This window comes from Ovis aries, chromosome 26, assembly GCF_016772045.2.
Source record: "Ovis aries strain OAR_USU_Benz2616 breed Rambouillet chromosome 26, ARS-UI_Ramb_v3.0, whole genome shotgun sequence".
Taxonomy (NCBI): domain Eukaryota; kingdom Metazoa; phylum Chordata; class Mammalia; order Artiodactyla; family Bovidae; genus Ovis; species Ovis aries.
Genome location: NC_056079.1, coordinates 33,708,164 through 33,729,671, shown reverse-complemented (window position 1 = coordinate 33,729,671; position 21,508 = coordinate 33,708,164). Strand labels below are relative to the sequence as shown.

At 36.8% G+C, this 21,508-nt stretch overlaps 1 protein-coding gene across 1 annotated transcript in view; it reads left to right on the top strand.

The window, feature by feature from the left end:
- The window catches only part of LOC101120051 (disintegrin and metalloproteinase domain-containing protein 2), a 127,263-nt gene that overhangs the window by 28,290 nt on the left and 77,465 nt on the right, over positions 1–21,508 (top strand). Inside the window, exons 7-10 of the mRNA XM_027962643.1 lie at positions 964–1,020; positions 15,152–15,223; positions 15,693–15,859; positions 17,087–17,168. Of these exons, the coding sequence (XP_027818444.1) occupies positions 964–1,020; positions 15,152–15,223; positions 15,693–15,859; positions 17,087–17,168 (378 nt within the window). The remainder of the gene's footprint in view (positions 1–963; positions 1,021–15,151; positions 15,224–15,692; positions 15,860–17,086; positions 17,169–21,508) is intronic.

Genomic DNA, 21,508 nt, shown 5'->3' with positions numbered 1-21,508 from the left:
CTCATCTTTGCTAAGTCCCAGATTAGTTTTTCCGTCTTTATTGCACCTCCTTATGTTAAGGAAAATGGTTTAAGTAAAATGTGATAGTTTTGAACTTTCAAGGATTTAAATATCAATGTAAAAAGAAAAAAATGCAGACTTCAAACATAATGAACGTTTTCTCAATTTTTGAAATCTGATTCTCCTTTTCTGCTTCTATATATTTGTTCATTGCTTGTTGATGGTATTAGTAACTATTTTGAGTTAAATACACTACAATCTTAGCATGTCCACAAAGACTGTCTCGTAAGTTTTCCTTAGAATATTCCTCCTAGGTTAAATTCATATAAAAATAATGATGGAAACAAGTAATATTTTACTGATGGTAGTTAAAACAAGTATTACTTTGTCCCTAGAAAGTGGCAGGGTGTAAATCACACAGATCATAAGCCCACTGGGCCTCACATTTGTGCCTAAGTTATCCACCGTGGTCTGTGACGACATTGTAATCAGATTCCACATCCTGAGATATCTATGGCGCAGTTTAAGAAACTCAGTCATTTTGTTTCTCTGTTGCTCACATTTTTCTGAGGTCATTTATACAAGGATTAGCTTTATCTTCAGATGAAATTCCACCCCTCCAAACAGAGAGGTGCCCTTACTCTTTCAAGGTCACAAATAAAATCATAACACATAATAATGTATGTGTGATGTATGATGGAATCATTATGTATGATGGAATCAAATGAGTAGCCCTGTACCAATGGAAGGTAAAGTTATTTTCTGAGTAAATTAGTTGATTGTTTTCTGAGTAAATTAATTGATTGAACAGATGCAAAAGAGGCAACAAAGACAATAGTCTGAAAATGACTTCTATTTTCATATATAAAATTGAATTTCAAACATTGAATTTGTGAAGTAGTGATATTACTTAAAATATTTAAATAACTCTTCAATTTTTACCTACGTTTGTGATTTTTTTAGCCTCTTCCAGACTTCTCTCAGTATATAGAAATGCATATTGTAGTTGAAAAAGACTTGGTAAGTATACTCTCATTTATTTGTCTCATGTTAATTTATATTAGCAATGGGAGGTTATAAAAAATGTTGGAATAAATTTTTAACACGGAACAATAAATAATAACTTCTGCTTTAATGAATTTAAATTTCTGGTATCGGTAGTAAATAGAAAATCATATCTCTATTAGTTTATTTTTCATTTCATATAATTAATATAAATGAAAACATCTGTTACATACAGAATAGTTTCTGAGTAACTTTTATTCACCATTCTCATACTCATAACCAGAGAAGGAAATGGCAACCCACTCCAGTACTCTTGCCTGGAGAATCCCATGGATGGAGAAGCCTGGGATTCTTCCCATGGATGGAGGAGTCCATGGGGTCGCTCAGAGTCGGACACAACTGAGCGACTTCACTTTCACTTTTCACTTTCATGAATTGAAGAAGGAAATGGCAACCCACTCCGGTGTTCTTGCCTGGAGGATCCCAGGGATTGGGGAGCTGGTGGGCTTCCGTCTATGGGGTCGCACAGAGTTGGACGTGGCTGAAGTGACTTAACAGCAGCAGCAGCAGCATACTCGTAACATCTAGTAACCTTTGATCTTTTTACTGTCTCCATAATTTTGCCTTTTTGAGACTGTCACATAGTTGAAATGTGAGGTCTATAGCCACGACAGATTGTCTTCTTTGCCTTGGTAACATGCATTTAACTTTACTATGTGCCTTATCATGGATTTAGAGCTAATTTCTTTTTACAACTCAGTAACATTGTATTGTCTGTATATACCACAGTTTGTTTATCCATTCACCTTCTAAAGGGCATCTTGGTTGCCTCCACATTCTGGCAGTTATGAATCAAGCTGCTGTAAATATCCCTGGCCAAGTTTTTTCATGGACGTATGTTATCTCCTTTGGGTAAACATCTAGCAGCATGATTGCTACATCATACGATAACAGTCTTTTTTTTCTTGTTTGGTGGTTTGTGTGTGTGAGAAATTGCCAAGCTGTCTTCCAAGCTGCCTTTTCCATTTTGCGTTCAGTACTTTAAATATAATATCGTCTGGCCCCTGAAGTTTTTGCTAAGAAATTGGCTAGTAATTTTATTATCATCCCTTTTACATGGTTAGTTGCTTTTTTCTTATTGTCTTCAATATTAGTATTCTCTTTGTTTTTAGCTTTAGATAATTTGATTATAATGTGTCTTGGTGTGAGTCCCTTTGGTTTTATCCTTCTTAGAATTTCTTAAGCTTCCAGGATTTGTGGGTTCATGTGTTTCATCAAATTTGATAAGCTTTTGGCCATTATTTAGATAATTTCTCTTCTTTTTCTGGGATTCTCTTTATTTGTATATTGTACTACATAATGGTATCCCACAAGTTCCTCCCTTTCTTTTTTCTTTTTTGTTCTCAGACTCAACAATTTCAATTATCCTATTCTCAAGTTTACTGATTCTTTTTTATGCACCTTTAAATCTGCTGTTGAATCCTTCCACTCAACTTTTAATTCAGTTATTGCATTTTCAATGCCAGAATTCTGTTTGATTTCTTTTATAATTCTATATCTTTGTTGATATGCTCGTTTTATTCATACATCATTTTCCTGACTTCCTTTCATTCTTTTCATCCTTTAGCTTTTTTAAAAAAAACTTTTTATTTTGGAGTATAAGCAATTAACAATATTGTGATAGTTTCAGGTGCAGCAGATCGACTCAGTCATACATGCACATGTATCCGTTCTACCCCAAGCTCCCCGCCCATCCAGGCTGCCACATGACATTGAGCAGAGTTCCCTGTGCTGTACAGTAATCCCCTGTTGGTTATCTTTTCAAAATAAAGCTGTGTGTACATGTCCATCTCCTTTAGCTCTTTGACCATATTTTAGATTGTTGTGTTAAGCACTTTGTCTAGTAAGTCTCCAAGTTCTCAGGACTGGTTTCTGCCCATTTATTTCATTCCCTTGAGCTATGCTTTTGTTGTTGTTTACTAGTTTGCCTTATAATATAGATGGAATGTTTATTTTCTGTTCAAATGTATACTGATGAATAATGATGGTGGGGCTTCCCCAGGGGCTCAGCAGTAAAGAATTGGCCTGCAGTGCAGAAGCTGCAGGAGACATGGGTTCTATCCCTGGGTGGGGAAGATATCCTGGAGGAGGGCATGGCAGCCCACTCCAGTATTCTTGCCTGGAGAATCCCATGGACAGAGGAGCCTGGTGGGCTACAGTCCATAGGGTTACAAAGAGTCTGACATGACTGAAGCAACTGAGCAAGAAGCAGGAACACGCACATAGTGATGTTATTTGGCAGTGGAGCCTTTGGGAATGGCTTAGGTCATGAAGGTGGAGCCCTCATGAATAGGATTAGTGCCCTTATGAAAGAAAGGCCACCTGTTCTACCCTGTGAGGACATAGCATGTTCTCATCAACACAGAATTGATGTCTGTGCTAGAGAATTAACCTTTAAACTTTCCAGCCTTCAGAACTGTGAGAAACAAATGGTTGTTGTTTGAAACCAAGTTTTATGGTGTTTTTGTTATAGTAGCCCAAATTGACTAAGGTATCTTGTGATTTTTGTTGAAAATTCAGCATTTAAAAAAATAACCACTTTTTAAACCATTTTTTGGGACTGGCTCTATGTCAGGGTAGCCTTTCACTGATTAGCTGGGTTACCTCTTAGTCCATGTGGTGAAAGTTTAAGATGTTCTCAGGTCTCTCTGACCATATGTCTTGCCTGGGCTTGTGGGATTCACTATATATATATATACATGGCCGCTTTTCAATATTTCAACTTCCAAAAAGTCTCACCCCAGCTTCTTTTTAGGGCTTTATATCTATATATTTCCACCTGTAATCTCTTGCTCCTATATTTCCAGCTGTAATCTCTTGTTCCAAGTATCTGTGGGTCTGTCATAACCTTGAAGTTTTAACAAGCAGTGACCACCCCTATCTGCTACCTGAAAACTGAGTTAGGTAACACAGAAAACAGTCATTTGGACACTTTCCAGATAGATTAGAAAATTGCAAATAAGGTCTTCTCTGCTCCACCTGGTATAAGAGAGGAAACTGGGAAACACATGGGCCTTTCCTCCAGACTAAACCATGCTATGCTGGTTTAGTAGGGCATAGGAGAGTAAATGCCACACAATTTCCTGTCATTCTCAAGGTGGGTTTTTCTTGGTTGGACATTAGCTTGGCTGCTGTAGACCTTTGGATGTTTTCCAGAGGTTTTCCAGAGGCTCCAATGGGGTTATTATATCAACAATTTTCTGATTGTCTTTTGATATTTCCAGAAAAAAACAAAGGCTTGGTGTTTTCTGGTTCTCCCTTTTGCTGATTTCACTTCCATGAAGAATATTTTTAATTATTTGTTTTCATCATTTTACCAAGGCTGCTTCAAAATCTTTGTCATATATATTTCTAATAAATGATGTACTTCGGTGTTGACATGTATTGACTGACTTTTCTTCCTCACCATAATTCAAAGTATCAATTCTTCAACACTCAGCCTTCTCTATGGTCCAATCTCACATCTGTACATGACTATTGGAATAACCACAGCTTTGACTGTATGGACCTGTGTCAGAAAAATGATATCCCTGCCTTTGAATATACTGTTTAGGCTTGTCATAAGTTTGTCATAGCTTCCCTTCCAAGGAGCAAGCATCTTTTAATTTCATGGCTGATTATTGGTTGTATGCCTGTGTGTGTGTGCTAAGTCACTTTAGTTGTGTCTGACTCAGTTTTGGCCTTTTTCCCACACTTTGACTAGGTTGTTCGCTTTTCTGGTATTGAGTTTTATGAGCTGCTTGTGTATTTTGGAAAGTAATCCTTTGTCAGTTGTTTCATTCCCTATTATTTTCTCCCTTTCTGAGGGTTGTCTTTTCACCTTGCTTGCAGTTTCCTTTTCTGTGCAAAAGTTTTTAAGTTTAATCGGGCCTCACTTGTTTACTTTTATTTTCATTTCCATTATTCTAGTGGGTGGGTCATAGAGGATCTTGCTTTGATTTATATCATTGAGTATTCTTCCTATATTTTCTTCTAAGAGTTTTATAGTTTCTGGTCTTACATTTAGGTCTTTAATCAATTTTGAGTTTATCTTTGTGTATGGTGTTTCATTCTTTTGCAGGTAGCTGTCCAGTTTTCCCAGCACCATTTATCGAAGAGGCTGTTTTTGCTCCATTGCATATTCTTGCCTCCTTTGTCAAAATAAGGTACCCATAGGTACATGGGTATATTTCTGGGCTTTCTATCTTGTTCCATTGGTCTATATTTCTGTTTATGCACTAGTACCATACAGTCTTGATGAATGTAGCTTTGTAGTATAATCTGAAGTCAGGAAGGTTGATTCCTCCAGCTCCATTCTTCTTTCTCAAGACTGCTTTGGCTATTCAGGGTCTTTTGTGTTTCCATGAATTGTGAAATTTTTTGTTCTAGTTCTGTGAAAAGTGCCATTGGTAATTTGATAGAAATCGCATTGAATCTGTAGATTGTGTTTGGTAGTATCGTCATTTTCTCAATATTGATTCTTCAAACTCTGCAACATGGAATATCTCTCCATCTGTTTTTTTCATCTTCAACTTCTTTCATTAGTGTCTTATAATTTTCTGTGTACAGTTCTTTTGTCTCCTTAGGTAAGTTTATTCCTAAATGCTTAATTATTTTGTTGCAACGGTGAATGGGATTGATTGCTTAATTTCTCTTTCTGATTTTTTGTTGTTAGTATATAGAAATGCAAGTGGTTTCTGTGCATTGATTTTGTATCCTACAACTTTGCTAAATTCACTGATTAGCTCTAGTAGTTTTCTGATACTATCTTTAGGGTTTTCTATGTACAGTATCATGTACATCTCACTGTATGTCATCTGCAAACAGTGAGAGTTTTATTTCTTCTTTCCTGATCTGGATTCCTTTTATTTCTTTTTCTTCTCTGATCGCTGTAGCTAGGACTTCCAGAACTATGTTGAATAATAGTGGTGAAAGTGGACACCCTTGTCTTGTTCTTAATCTTAGAGGGAATGCTTTCAATTTTTCACATTGAGAATAATGTTTGCTGTAGGCTTATCACATATGGTCTTCACTATGTTGAGGTAGGTTCTTTCTATGCCCATTGTTTGAAGAATTTTAGTCATAAATGGGTACTGAATTTTGTCAAAGGCTTTTTCTGCATCTATTGAGATGATCATATGGTTTTTATCTTTCACTTTGTTAATATGGTGTGTCACATTGATTGATTTCTGTAAACTGAAGAATCCTTGCATCCCTGGAATAAACCCAGTTTGATCATGGTATATGAGCTTTTTGATGCATTGCTGAATTCTGTTTTCTAAAATTTTGTTGAGGAGTTTTTCATCTATGTTCATCAGTGATATTGGCCTGTAGTTTTCTTTCTCTGTGTTGTCTTTGGTTTTGGTATCAGGCTGATGGTGGCCTTGTAGAGTGAGTTTGGAAGTGTTCCTTCCTCTGCAATTTTTTGAAAGAGTTTTAGAAGGATAGGCACTAACTCTTCTCTAAATGTTTGATAGAATTCTCCTGTGAAGCCATCTGTTCCTGGGCTTTTGTTTTGGGGGAGATTTTTTATCACAGCTTCAATTTCAGTGCTTGTAATTGGGTTGTTCATGATTTCTGTATCTTTCTGGTTCAGTATTGGAAGATTGATCTTTTCTAAGAATTTCTTTCAGGTTATCCATTTTATTGCCATATAATTGTCCATAATAGTCTGTTAATATCCTTTGTATTTCTGCGTTGTCTGTTGTAAACTCTCCTTTTTCATTTCTAATTCTGTTGATTTGCTTCTTCTTTCTTTTTTTTTGTGATGAGTCTGGCTAAAAGTTTATCAATTTTGTTTATCTTCTCAAAGAACCAGCTTTTGGCTTTATTAATCTTTACTATTGTTTCATTTATTTTATGTTTATTTCTGCTCTGATCTTTATTATTTATTTACTTCTACTAATTTGGGGATTTGTTTGTTCTTCTTTTTCCAGTTGTTTTAGGCATAAAGCTAGGTTGTCTATTCGATGTTTTTTCTTGTTTCGTGAGGTAGGATTGTATTGCTATAAACTTCCCTCTTTGAACTACTTTTGCTGCATCCCATAGGTTGTGAGTTGTCATGCTTTCATTGTCATTTTTTTCTAGAAATTTTTTTATTTCCCTTTTGATTTTTTCAGTAACCAGTTGTTCTGTAGATACATATTGTTTAATCTCCAAGTGTTTGTGTTTCTACAGTTTTTTTTTCTTATAATTGATATCTAGTCTCATAACATTATGGCCAGAGAAAATTCCTGATATAATTTCAATTTTATTAAATTTACTGAGGTTTGATCTGTGACCCAAGATGTGGTCTATCCTGAAGAATGTTCCACGTGCGCTTGAGAAGAATGTGTATTCTTCTGCATTGGATGGAATGCCCAGAAGATATCGAGATCCATCTCATCTAATGTATCCTTTAAGACTTGTGTTTCCTTATTTTTTGTTTTGATGCTCTGTCCATTGGTATGAGTGGGCTGTTAAAGTCTCCTACTGTTGTTGTGTTATTGTCAGTTTCTCCTTTTATGTCTATTAGTGTTTGTCTGAGGTACTCAGGTACTCCTGTGTTGGGTGCCTCAGTTCAGTTCAGTCGTGTCTGACTCTTTGCAACCCCATGAACTGCAGCACTCCAGGCCTCCCTGTCCATCACCAACTCCTGGAGTTACCCAAACTCACGTCCATCGAGTCAGTGATGCCATCCAGCCATCTCATCTTCTGTCATCCCCTTCTCTTCCTGCCCCCAATACCTCCCAGCATCAGGGTCTTTTCCAGTGAGTCAGCTCTTCACATGAGGTGGCCAAAGTACTGGAGTTTCAGCTTTAGCATCATTCCTTCCAAAGAACACCCAGGACTGATCTCCTTTAGAATGGACTGGTTGGATCTCCTTGCAGTCGAAGGGACTCTCAAGAGTCTTTTCCAAAACCACAGTTCAATGGCATCAATTTTTTGGCACTCAGCCTCTTCACAGTCCAATTTTCACATCCATACATGACTACTGGAAAAACCATAGCCTTGACTAGATGAACTTTTGTTGGCAAAGTAATGTCTCTGCTTTTGAATATGCTATCTAGGTTGGTCATAACTTTCCTTCCAAGGAGTAAGCGTCTTTTAATTTCATGGCTGCAATCACCATCTGTTGGATGTATAGATATTTACAATTGTTATGTCTTCGTCTTGGATTGATCTCTTTATCATTATGTAGTGTCCTTCCTTATCTCTTGTAAACTTATTTATTTTAAGGTCTATTTTGTCTGATATGGGGATTGCTACTCCAGCTTTCTTTGCTTCCCATTTGCATGCAATATATTCTTCCATCCTCTCACTTTCAGTCTATATGTGTCTTTAGATCTGAAGTGAGTTTCTTGTAGACAGCATATATTTGGATCTTGTTTTTATGTCCATTCAGCCAGTCTGTGTCTTTTGGTTGGAGCATTTTATCTGTTTACATTTAAAGTAATTTTCATTTTGAGTTTATTTTTGTGTACGGTATTAGAAAGTGATCTAGTTTCATTCTTTTACAAGTGGTTGACCAGTTTTCCCAGCACCACTTGTTAAAGAGATTGTCTTTACTCCATTGTATATTCTTGCCTCCTTTGTCAAAGATAAAGTGTCCATATGTGTGTGGATTTATCTCTGGGCTTTCTATTTTGTTCCATTGATCTATATGTCTGTCTTTGTGCCAGTACCATACTGTCTTGATGACTGTGGCTTTGTAGTAGAGCCTGAAGTCAGGCAAGTTGATTCCTCCAGTTCCATTCTTCTTTCTCAAGATTGCTTTGGCTATTCGAGGTTTTTTGTATTTCCATACAAATCTTGAAATTATTTGTTCTAGTCCTGTGAAAAATGTGGCTGGTAGCTTGACAGGGATTGCATTGAATTTGTAAATTGCTTTGGGTAGTATACTCATTTTCACTATATTGATTCTTCCAATCCATGAACATGGTATATTTCTCCATCTATTAGTGTCCTCTTTGATTTCTTTCATCAGTGTTTTATAGTTTTCTATATATAGGTCTTTAGTTTCTAAATGTAAGATCAGAAACTATAAAACTCCTAGAGGAGAATATAGGCAAAACACTCTCAGACATAAATCACAGCAGGATCCTCCATGATCCACCTCCCAGAATTCTGGAAATAAAAGCAAAAATAAACAAATGGGATCTAATTAAAATTAAAAGCTTCTGCACAACAAAGGAAAATAAAAGCAAGGTGAAAAGACAGCCTTCTGAATGGGAGAAAATAATAGCAAATGAAGCAACTGACAAACAACTAATCTCAAAAATATACAAGCAACTTATGCAGCTCAACTCCAGAAAAATAAACGACCCAATCAAAAAATGGGCCAAAGAACTAAATAGACATTTCTCCAAAGAAGACATATGGATGGCTAACAAACAGATGAAAAGATGCTCAACATCACTCATTATTAGAGCAATGCAAATCAAAACCACAATGAGGTACCACTTCACACCAGTCAGAATGACTGCGATCCAAAAATCTGCAAGCAATAAATGCTGGAGAGGGTGTGGAGAAAGGGAACCCTCCTACACTGTTGGTGGGAATGCAAACTAGTACAGCCACTATGGAGAACAGTGTGGAGATTCCTTAAAAAATTGCAAATAGAACTACCTTATGACCCAGCCATCCCGCTGCTGGGCATATACACCGAGGAAACCAGAATTGAAAGAGACACATGTACCCCAATGTTCATCGCAGCACTGTTTATAATAGCCAGGACATGGAAACAACCTAGATGTCCGTCAGCAGATGAATGGATAAGAAAGCTGTGGTACATATACACAATGGAGTATTACTCAGCCGTTAAAAAGAATTCATTTGAATCAGTTCTGATGAGATGGATGAAACTGGAGCCAATTATACAGAGTGAAGTAAGCCAGAAAGAAAAACACCAATACAGTATACTAACACATATATATGGAATTTAGAAAGATGGCAATGACGACCCTGTATGCAAGACAGGAAAAAAGACACAGATGTGTATAACAGACTTTTGGACTCAGAGGGAGAGGGAGAGGGTGGGATGATTTGGGAGAATGGGAATTCTAACATGTATACTATCATGTAAGAATTGAATCGCCAGTCCATGTCTGACGTAGGGTGCAGCATGCTTGGGGCTGGTGCATGGGGATGACCCAGAGAGATGTTGTGGGGAGGGAGGTGGGAGGGGGGGTCATGTTTGGGAACACATGTAAGAATTAAAGATTTTAAAATTTAAAAAAAAAACAACAAACTGAAAAAAAAATAAAATAAAAATAAAAACAAAAACAAAAAATAAAGTAATTTTCATATATATGTTCCTATTGCCATTTTCTTAACTGTTTTCATTTGTATATCTTTTTCTTCTCTTGTATTTCTTGACTATATAAGTCCCTTTAACATTTGTTCTAATGACTTGGTCATACTGAATTCTCTTAACTTTTGCTTGTCTGAAAAACTTTTTATCTCTCCAACAATTTTGAATGAGATCCTTGCCAGTTACAGTAATCTTGATTGTAAATTTTTCCCCTTCAGTGCTTTAAAAATATCCTGCCATTCCCTCCTGGCCTGCAGAATTTCTGCTGAAAGATCAGATGTTAAACCTATGAGGTTTCCCTTGTATGCTACTGTTGCTTTTCCCTTGCTGCTTTTAATATATTTCCTTTGTCTTTAGTCTTTGTAAGTTTGATTAGTATGTACTTGGTGTGTGTCTCCTTGGGTTTATCCTGTATGGGACTCTTTGCACCTCTTTGAACTTGATTGACTATTTCCTTTTCCTTGTTGGGGAAATTTTCAACTATAATCTCTTCAAATTTTTTCTCATGCTCTTTCTTTTTCTCTTCTTCTTCTGGGACCTCTATAATTCAAATGTTGGTAAATTTGATATTGTCCCAGGGGTCTCTGAGACTATCCTCAGTTCTTTTCATTCTTTTTACTTTATTCTGCTCTTCAAAAGTTATTTCCACCATTTTATCTTCCAGCCCACTGATTTATTCTTCAGCTTCAGATATTCTGGTCTTGATTCTTTTTAGAGTATTTTTAATTTCAGTCATTGTGTTGTTTGTGTGATTATTTTTTAATTCTTCCAGGTCTTTGTTAATGGATTCTTGCATTTTCTCCATTCTGTTTTCAAGGCTTTTGATCATCTTTACTATCAGTATTCTGAATTCTTTTTCAGGGAGCTTGCTTATTTCCTCTTCATTTATTTGGACTTCTGTGTTTCTAGTTTGTTCCTTCATTTGTGTAGTATTTCTCTGCTTTTCATTATTTTTTTTTTAATCTTCTTGTGTTTGAGGTCTCGTCTTCCCAGGCTTCAAGGTTGAATTTTTCCTTTTGGTTTCTGCCCTCCTAAGTTTGGTCTGAGTTTTGTGCTGAGGTCCCCCCCTCCACCCTCTGTTTGGCAAGGTTGAGTGAGGTGATAATCCTATCTGCTGATAATTAGGTTTGTATTTTTGTTTTGTTTGTTGTTTAGAAACAAATGCTAATGCTTGTTGGGTAATGCTGGGTCTTATATTCAGGTGGTTTCCTTTGTGTGAGTTCTCACTATTTGATACTCCCTAGAGTGAGTTCTACAGTAGTCTAGGATCTTGAAGTCAGTGCTCCCACTCCAAAGGCTCAGGGCTTGATCTCTGGTCAGGAATGAAGATTCCACACGTGGCTTGTTATGGCATTAAGTGAGGTTAAAACAAATACTCAAAAACGAGAAACCAAAGATGAACCTGAGACAAATGGCAGTTACAAAATCAGGCAAAGACTAATTTAAATAACAAAATATATACATATGCAACCATAAGCAAATTCAAAACAGTTAGACAAAAGTACAGTAGATTTCCCTGGGAAACAAAGGAAACCAAAAATTATGTCTACCAGTTAAGAATAAAACTAGCTAAAGCATAAACTGGAAGACAGAACTAAAGCAAGGTGCCAGGTGGGGAATAAAGCAATGAAGACAAAGCTAATAAATATGTTGAATGGAAAGGAAAGAAAGAAAGAATAGATATGCAAAGTTAAATAGAGGTAGATAAAGAAAATTTATATACATTAAAGATTAACTGCAAGGGGAAGAGAACAGTAGGAAAAGCAAACAAAGGTATAAATGTAGAAAAACTAATAATAGGTTTTAAAGAAATTAAAATTTTAAAAGGAGAGAAAAAAAAGGAAAACTCCATAGAACTACAAAAGCACAACATAGAGGCAGGAGTTTATAACAACAATTTTTTTTAAATGTGACTGAGAAAAGAGAAAAAAAGAAGCTCAAAAGCTTAATTAGATTTCATAGTGCCAAAAAAATTGGCAGCCAGGGCAGCATTAAATATAGTGCTCTAAAGGGTATGACAACCAGTATTGGCCAATAAACTCCAGTATTCTTCCCTGGAGAACTCCCCTGGCAGAGAAGGCTGGCAGACCACAGTCCACAAAGTCACAAGGAGTTGAACATGTCCGAAGCGACCCTGCGTGATAGATGCAAGACTTTATGCCTGTGGCAGCTTTGCCCCAGTGAGGGTTGATAATGAAGGTGGTGCAGCTGCTTGGCTTTCAGGGACCCTAGGTGCCAAGTGTGCAGGGGCACAGACTGCCTCCGCCACAGGAGTTATGACCCTATCAGAGTCTTTCTTCAAGTTTCTTGTAGCTGGCGATCAGAAGACCCCTGTAGCCAGTGTTTCTCTGCATCTCTGACTGTTCAAGCACTTCCCTGGGGTCCATCTCTGTTGTTCAACCCATTAGGCACATAGAGGGCACCCCCCCCCCCCGCCCACGCTGGCTGGAGCCCTACTGTGTAGTCTTGCACATCAGTCACTTAAAGGAGCACCCTGGGTGGGGTCCTACTCTGTAGTTCAGTGTGTCAGGTGTATGAGGGCCAGCCTCTCTATTGTTCAGCTGCTGATGCAGGCATGTGCAGAGAGAGGGTATGGTGATGGCTCCACTCCCTCCATGTGACAGCCATATTGCCTTGCTTCCATGGCTGCCTGGCTTTCCTCCACAGGCTTTTCCCACCACAGTCTCCTCTCTCACATCCTCTTGATCCGTCTCTCCACAGTCAACAGCACCCCTCGCCCTGGGATTGCTCCACAGTCTTTAAACTCAAATTCCCACTCACTGCGCCTTCTAGGGAACCTACATCCCTGTCCCAGGTATGTATGGCTGTGGCAAGCACTGTCTTGATTCTCATTCCATTTAGGTGCCACAGTTCAGTTGTTTCAGTATCAGCCTTAAATGTTTCTCTTCTGACTCAGACAATTGCCCCGATGTTGGGATTGGACCCCTGCTTCACTTTCCCCAACCACTGAGGGCAGGTCCAGTCCTAGTAACACTCCTATTTTTCTCCCTAGTTCCTTCATCCTACCAAATTTTGCGTGGTTCTATAAATTCCTTTCCACTGGTCAGGTACTCTTGTCCACTCTCAGCTGGTGTTCTGCAGGTATTTCTGTGTCTGACGGTGTATTCTTGATGTATCTGTGGAGAGAGATGTACTCCAGGTCCACCTACTCCTCCGTCTCCTTGTTCTCTCCCTTCTTCGGTTTCTTTAATCAATGTCTTTATATAGTTTTCAGTGAAAAGATCTTTCATTTCCTTGGTTAAATTTATTCCTATGTATTTTATTCTTCTGATGCAATTGTAAATGGTATTGTTTTTTCAGTTTTGCTTTCTGATAGCTTATTATTGTTGAGAGATAATATAACCGATTTTTGTAAACTGGTTTTGTGTCTTGCAACTTTAGTGAATTTCTTTCTAGTTCCAACAGTTAATGGGCTTCCCTAGTGGCTCAGATGATAAAGAATCTGCCTGCAATGCAGGAAACCCAGCTTTGATCCCTGGGTTGGAAAGAACCCCTGGAGAAGGAAATGGCTACCCAATCCAGTATTCGTGCCCAGAGAATTTTATAGACAGGAGCCTGGTGGGCTACAGTCCAAAAGAGTTGGACACAACTGAGCAACTAACACTTTCATTTTAGGGTTTTCTATTTATGTCACCTGCAAATAGTGACAGTTTCATTTCTTTCTTTCCCAGTTTGACTATCTTTTAGTTGTTTTTCTTGCCTAATTGCTCTGACTGAGGCTTCCAATACTATGCTAGATAAAAGTGGCAACTATAGGTATCCTTCTCTTGTTTCTGGTCTTATTGGGAAAGTTTCCAACTTTACACTGCTGAGTGTGATGTTGATCATGGCCTTTATTATGTTGTGGCGTATTCTCTCTATATTCACTTTGGTGAATTTTTATCCTGAAAGAAGATTGAAATTTATTAAGTGCTTTTTCTGCATCTATTGAGATGATCATATGATTTTTTTTCTTCTTCATTTTGTTAACGGGGTGTATCACACTGATTGATTCAGATAGATTGAACTATTCTTGGATCCCTGGAATATATCTCACTGGATCATGGTGTATGATCCTTTCAGTGTGTTGTTGAATTCATGTTGCCAATATTCTCTTGAGGATTTCTCCACCTATATTCATTAGGAATTTGGCCTATAATTTTCTTTTATGCATGCTATTTTTGATTGGTTTTGATATTAGGATAATGCTGGCCTCATAAGTGAGTTTAGAAAGTTTTCTTCTTTTTGTGAAAGCTTGTAGTGTCTTTTTTGCTTGTTTTTCATTTTCACACTAATATATATCATGTTATCTATAATAATAGATAATGTTTCAGTTCAGTTCAGTTGCTCAGTCATGTACGACTCTTTGAGACCCCATGAATCACAGCCAGGCCTCCCTGTCCATCGCCAGCTATCGGAGTTCACTCAAACTCATGTCCATCGAGTCAGTGATGCCATCCAGCCATCTCATCCTCTGTCGTCTCCTTCTCCTCCTGCTCCCAATCCTTCCCACCATAAGGGTCTTTTCCAGTGAGTCAACTCTTCCCATGAGGTGGCCAAGGTATTGGAGTTTCAGCTTTAGCATCAGTCCTTCCAGTGAACACCAATGAACATCTGTTTTTGTTGTTTTTCATTTTCACACTTAATATATATCATGCAATCTATAATAACAGATAATGTTTAAAAACTAATAAATTGGTAATTTAAAAAATTTCTTAACTCATACTTTTACAATTTAAGTATAATAACCATCATTAGATAGTAAGAAATATATATGTATATATTTAGATCTAAAATGCAAGTTATCTTTTTCAGTATAATCATATGGGTGCTGATACGACTATTGTCATTCAAAAGATTTTCCAGTTGACTGGATTGACCAATGCTGTAAGTGTTTACTTATGCATTTGCTTGTGTTACCTAAACAGTTTTCAGAGTTTGGTTTTTTGGTTTTGTTGTTTTTTTTTGTTTGTTTGTTTGTTTTTTAATGAACCTGCCTGAATACACATGTTGTGTGAAAGAGGAAAAATATATAACCATTTTAAGTTTTCTAGCTCTTTAATTGCAGTAATAAATAATTAAAAATACCTACTTAGGGTTTTGTAAGGATTAAATTAGGTAAAGCACTTGACATTGGCCTGGCTTAATTAAGTACAAGCAAATCAAAGTGTTCCTTATTACTTGTTTTATTTGTGATATTTATTACTCACTAATAGAATTTATAAGATCCAATCCAGATTTGCAGTTTATATTTTTAATGTGTATGTCATGTATAGTGTTTATTTTTGCAGATAAATTCCAAAATTTATTTAAGCCATATAGTTTGAACATATTTTCTTTATGTCTCCTATTTTAGATTTTTACTTCATTTAATATTACAGTAATTCTATCTTCATTAGAGCTTTGGATAGATGAAAATAAAATTCCAGTAACTGGAGATGCTAATGAATTATTACACAGATTTTTAAAATGGAAACGATCTTATCTTGTTCTACGTCCACATGATGTGGCGTTTTTACTTGTGTAAGTATATCTTGTCATTACTAAATCTTGCACATTAGAAAGCATATGTAATTTGACCTAATTTCTGACAGGCTGTTAAGGAAAAAATATCTTGTCATTTCTTTATATACAATATCCTGTGAATAGTATTTTTCACAACATACGTTTTATAGCAGAATTACTAATATCAATTACTCTGTATATTGGCTGATAGTTAAAACTCACTTCAACCTTATTAAAGTATGTCTTCTTACACTGAGTATATAACATATCGTTAAATGTGCCTAAGTGGTAGCACTAGTGGTAAAGAAACTGCCTGCCAATGCAGGAGACTCAAGAGACGCGAGTTCAGTCCTGGGGTTGGGAAGATCCCCTGGAGTAGGAAATGGCAACTCACTTCAGTATTTTTGCCTGGAAAATACCATGGGCAGAGAAACCAGGTGGGCTACAGTCCATGGGGTCACAAAGAGTTGGACACAACTGAGTAACTAACACTTAACTAAATGTAAAATATTAGCAATATCTATTTGAAGAAATGTATTCTATGAATTTAGAGATGTAGCCTTCTTTTTATGCTTTGTTTCTATAAAACAAAAGCAAATAATGATGAAGTGGAAACACTATTGTACATTTCAATATCTCTAATGTACTATATTCACAATCAACCACATTTTTAAAAATACAAGCCTACATTTCTATTTAATAATCTCTTTGTTTTTAATCTTATCAATATTCAGGACCCATATGTATTATATATTATCATATTATGTAAAAATCATATATATAATTATAAAATTTTAACCTTTTATATTATTTTTCTTCCCCAAATACACATACCTTTGCATGGTTAGACCAGGCTAATTATATCTGATTAAGAGGAGGTTTCAACCCAGAAGCTTACTCTGCCCATTTGTCAACTAAATTATCTTAGCTTTCTAGTTTTAAGGAATTTTATTTTTTTATTATGTTTACTTTTTAAGAATAAGTAAATTTTTAAAATAAAAAAGAATCTTCATTATTGTCTAAAAATTAATATGATAATTCACTTTTTATTATTTTTAATCTATATTACTATTTTAAAAATAAGCAGACATGTATCATCCATTTCTATGCTTTCTTATCCTAGCATTAAGTGGAAATATCTGAAATTGTTATTTGAGTATACAAAACAACAAAGTACTAGTTAAATTTAATATTAATTGTGCTTAATTTTGCAAAGTTATATGATCATGCTTTTTTAAACTTAAGTTACAGAGAAAAATCAAATTATATTGGTGCAACCTTTCAAGGGAGGATGTGTGATAAACACTATGGAGGAGGTGTTGCTCTGGTATGGTATGATTTAATTTACTTGGCTAAGATGTATAAATGAGATGCTATTTAGATTAATATGCAATTAACTTTCTATAGTTTATTATGGCTAAGTATACATGAACCGTGAACTTCCAGATGTTCAAGCTGGTTTTAGAAAAGGCAGAAGAACCAGAGATCAAATTGCCAACATCCATTGGATCACTGAAAAAGCAAGAGAGTTCCAGAAAAACTTTTATTTCTGCTTTATTGACTATGCCAAAGCCTTTGACTGTGTGGATCACAAGAAACTGTGGAAAATTCTGAAGGAGATGGGAATACCAGACCACCTGACATGCCTCTTGAGAAACCTGTGTGCAGGTCAGGAAGCAACAGTTAGAACTGGGCATGGAACAACAGACTGGTTCCAAATAGGAAAAGGAGTACATCAAGGCTTTATATTGTCACCCTGCTTATTTAACTTTTATGCAGAGTACATCATGAGAAATGCTGGACTGGATGAAGCACAAGCTGGAATCAAGATTGCCAGGAGAAATATAAATAACCTCAGATATGCAGATGACACCACCCTTATGGCAGAAAGCAAAGAAGAGCCTCTTGATGAAAGTGAAAGAAGAGAGTGAAAAAGTTGGCTGAAAGTTCAACCTTCAGAAAACTAAGATCATGGCATCTAGTCCCATCACTTCATGGCGAATAGATGGGGAAACAGTGGAAACAGTGAGAAACTTTATTTTCTTGGGCTCCAAAATCACTGCAGATGTTACTGAAGCCATGAAGTTAAAAGACACTTACTCCTTAGAGGAAAAGTTATGACCAACCTAGACAGCATATTAAAAAGAAGAGTTTGCCAACCAAAGTCCATCTAGTTAAGGCTATGGTGTTTTCAGTAGTCATATATGGATGTGAGTGTTGGACTATAAAGAAAGCTCAGGGCTGAAGAATTGATGCTTTTGAACTGTGGTGTTGGAGAAGACTCTTGAGAGTCCCTTGGATGGCAAGGAGATCCAACCAGTCCATCCTAAAGGAAATCAGTCCTGAATATCCATTGGAAGGACTTAATGTTGAAGCTGAAACTCCAATACTTTGGCCACCTGATGTGAAGAGCTGACTCTTTGAAAAGACCCTGATCCTGGGAAAGACTGAAACAGGAGGAGGAGGGGATGACAGAGGATGCAGTGGCTGGATGGCATCACCAACTTGATGGACTTGAGTTTGAGTAAACTCCAGGAGTTGGTGATGGACAGGGAAGCCTGCAGTGCTGCAGTCTATGGGGTTGCAAAGAGTCGGACATGACTGAACAACTGCACTGAACTGAACTGATATTAAAATTTGCATAATGATTCTAGGGATCTTTTCCTGCTGCTGACAAAAATGTGTGAACTATTAAAAGTCCTCATTTAACTTAATATATATATATAACTTTTAAAATTTTCCTCTAATGAGTTCAAATTATCCTCTTTAGAAAGTTAGGGTAGTGATCTATTTTATAGTTTTATAAGATGCTCATAATTTTTTCATTTACTCAATATTTAATAATTTTAATATCAATTAATTTTATATAAATAATTTTAATTTTGAGCTTTTCTCCAATGTTTAGCTAATTTAATTATGAACTGGGTTAAAATTAAACTCCTGTAACTATCAATTGCCTCAAAATGCTTCCTGGGATATGGGTGAAGAATAATAACATCATCAAATGCACTAATTAGCACTTCTAGTAGAAAATCTTGATGTGCTTAATATTGGCATGTTTTTGCTTCTATTGCATAATACTTTGATTATTCCTGACATACCAAACTTGCCTTTTTAAATTTTTTGTTTGTTTGTACACAGTCATCTGGAGTTTTAGAAAGGCAATGCATCATGCACTTCTTTCAGTAAATAAGTGAAGATATAAGAATCAATGAAATGGAGAAATAAATTTCATACCTTAAATTCATAATTCATGAAAAGATGGCTTATCTTTTACAGCAAATGATTATCTAGTCTCAAAAGCTAGAATTTGCTTCATTTACCCAGTCATAGGCAACTCTGAAAAATCTTAAGACTTTCCAATGCAACCGGTTTAGCTACCAAGTGGAAGGATATCTCCTTGTTTACTGGTCTCTGTACTGAAAGGAGCAATCAGAGAACTCTTCTAGTATTCTTGTTTCTTATTTTCCACACTTCACTGGGGTAATCACTGCCTAACCCTTCGCTGGAAAAATTAACAACAGCTGATATTCACAAAAATGCGATACTGAAGAAAATAGTCAAAGCTCGTGTTCTCTAATACTTAAACACCCACCACCCTCTCCCCTGCTTAACCCCCAGAGTTGTGGAATAAATTCTAAGAACCAAATTTTTTCTATGCTGCTTCTTCCTAAAAGCTTATGGGTGAAACCAATCCAGGTAGTTCTGGGATGAGTAAAAGCAAGTAAATATAATTAGCAGAAAATTTTTGATGTCTGCAGCTCTTTGCCCTTGGGTTCCTCTGCTCATCTATCCTAACACAAGTTCACTCACAAGGATGGACACAAATTAGCTCTTGGCAGCACAAGTTACATACATTACATGCTACCAGACACGTCATCTGTTGACTTCAGTTTGTGGACTATACAGATCCCAAGTGTTAAACTTTCTCAGAATAAAAGCACACTATACAACACTGACAATGTGAGGCAGAACTATGAGTAGCTGTAGGCAAGGAACTTTAAACAAAACAAAGTGTTCAGTATCAAAGATGCAGACTCGTTGGAAACATTAAATGTGAACAAGAAAATAGCCATAATAAATTGCATGAAAAGTACATATGAAGATAAATTATCAAATTGGGAAGTCAGAACTGGTACCTCTCTCAGAAGACACTGGAGAAGTTACAGACAACATTAAAAGGCATGGATGACTGAAGCAACGGAGATAAAATTTTTAAAGTCAAAAGAACACTTTTGAAGAAAAAAATGGAGATAATTTCACAAAATGATAGTCATGACACACTGTCTCTAGCCACTACCAGATCAACAAGATTCCTGCACCAGCAAAGTCCCCCTGCAGTAGGCCCATGATCCCTGGCAGTATGGGATGAAAGTGGGTTGTCTGATGAAAAGGATACATGGAAAGCCAAAAAAGAAGAGATAAAAATGCATACCTATAATGGAATTAAAATATCAAAGAAAAGCTATGTTTCTAAAAAGAAAAAAGTAATATAACAATGTGTAACAAGGAAGACATTCCATAGGGTGAAAAGCCACACTGGATGCAAAAAGACTTTTTTCTTAAAATATTGAGCTAAAAGTACTTTGAAGGCAAGATTCATATTTTTTAAAAATGTTTTAATTCAAACATAAGGAACAATAAAAATATTTTCAGTCACATAAGTCCTCAAAAAATTTGTAAATAAAAGACTAACACTCATAACATATTTGTATAAATTATTTATGAAAAGCCGCAAGGATTATGAAAACTTCTTCCATAGTGGTTCAGATGGTAAAGAATCTGCCTGCAATGTGAGAGACCCGGGTTCGATCCTGGGTGGGGAAGATCCACTGGAGAAGGGAATGGAAACCCACTCCAGTATTCTTGCCAGGAGAATCCCATGGACAGAGGAGCCTGGAGGGCTACACTCCATGGGGTCACAAAGCGCTGGACAGAGTGACTAACACATATGCATGCATAAAGTGAGTGAATGTTGCTAAATGTTATTGTTACCTTAAAAGGAAAATTGAGAGCTTCCCCGGTGACTCAGTGGTAAAGAACCCACCTGCCAATGCAGAGGACATGGGTTTGGTCCCTGGTGAGGTTGGGAAGGTCCCCCAGAGAAAGAAATGGCAACCCACTCCAGTATTCTTGCCTGGGAAATCCCGTGGATAGAGAAGCAGTGGTGAGCTACAGTCCATGGGGTTGCAAAAGGGTCCCACACGACCAAGCAATTAAACAAAAACTGAAAGGAAAATACCTGAAACTGGGCTAGGATTGAGGTGCATGGCAAAGAAAAGTTAAGTCTGTACAAAACTAGAACTCATAGCTTCTGTGATAGAGTGGAGAGGATTGTGCGTGCTCCGTCACTCCGTTGTTTCTGACTCTTTGCGACCCCTTAGACTGGAGCCCGCCAGGCTCCTCTGTCCAGGAGATTTCTCAGGCAAAAATACTGGAGTGGGTTGCCATTTCCTACCCCAACAGGATCTTCCCAATAGAGGGATCAAATCCTTGTCTCCTTGTCTCCTGCATTGGCAGGCAGAGTAAAGAGGAGATAAAAATGAAATGAAAGCATATGATAGGACTTGTCTTCTTAAGAAAACAGGAAAGATATTGATATGTTCTAGAAAGAAGTAAGGGTGTATGAAATGGGAGTTAGTCTTAAAAACAACCAAGAAGAGAACT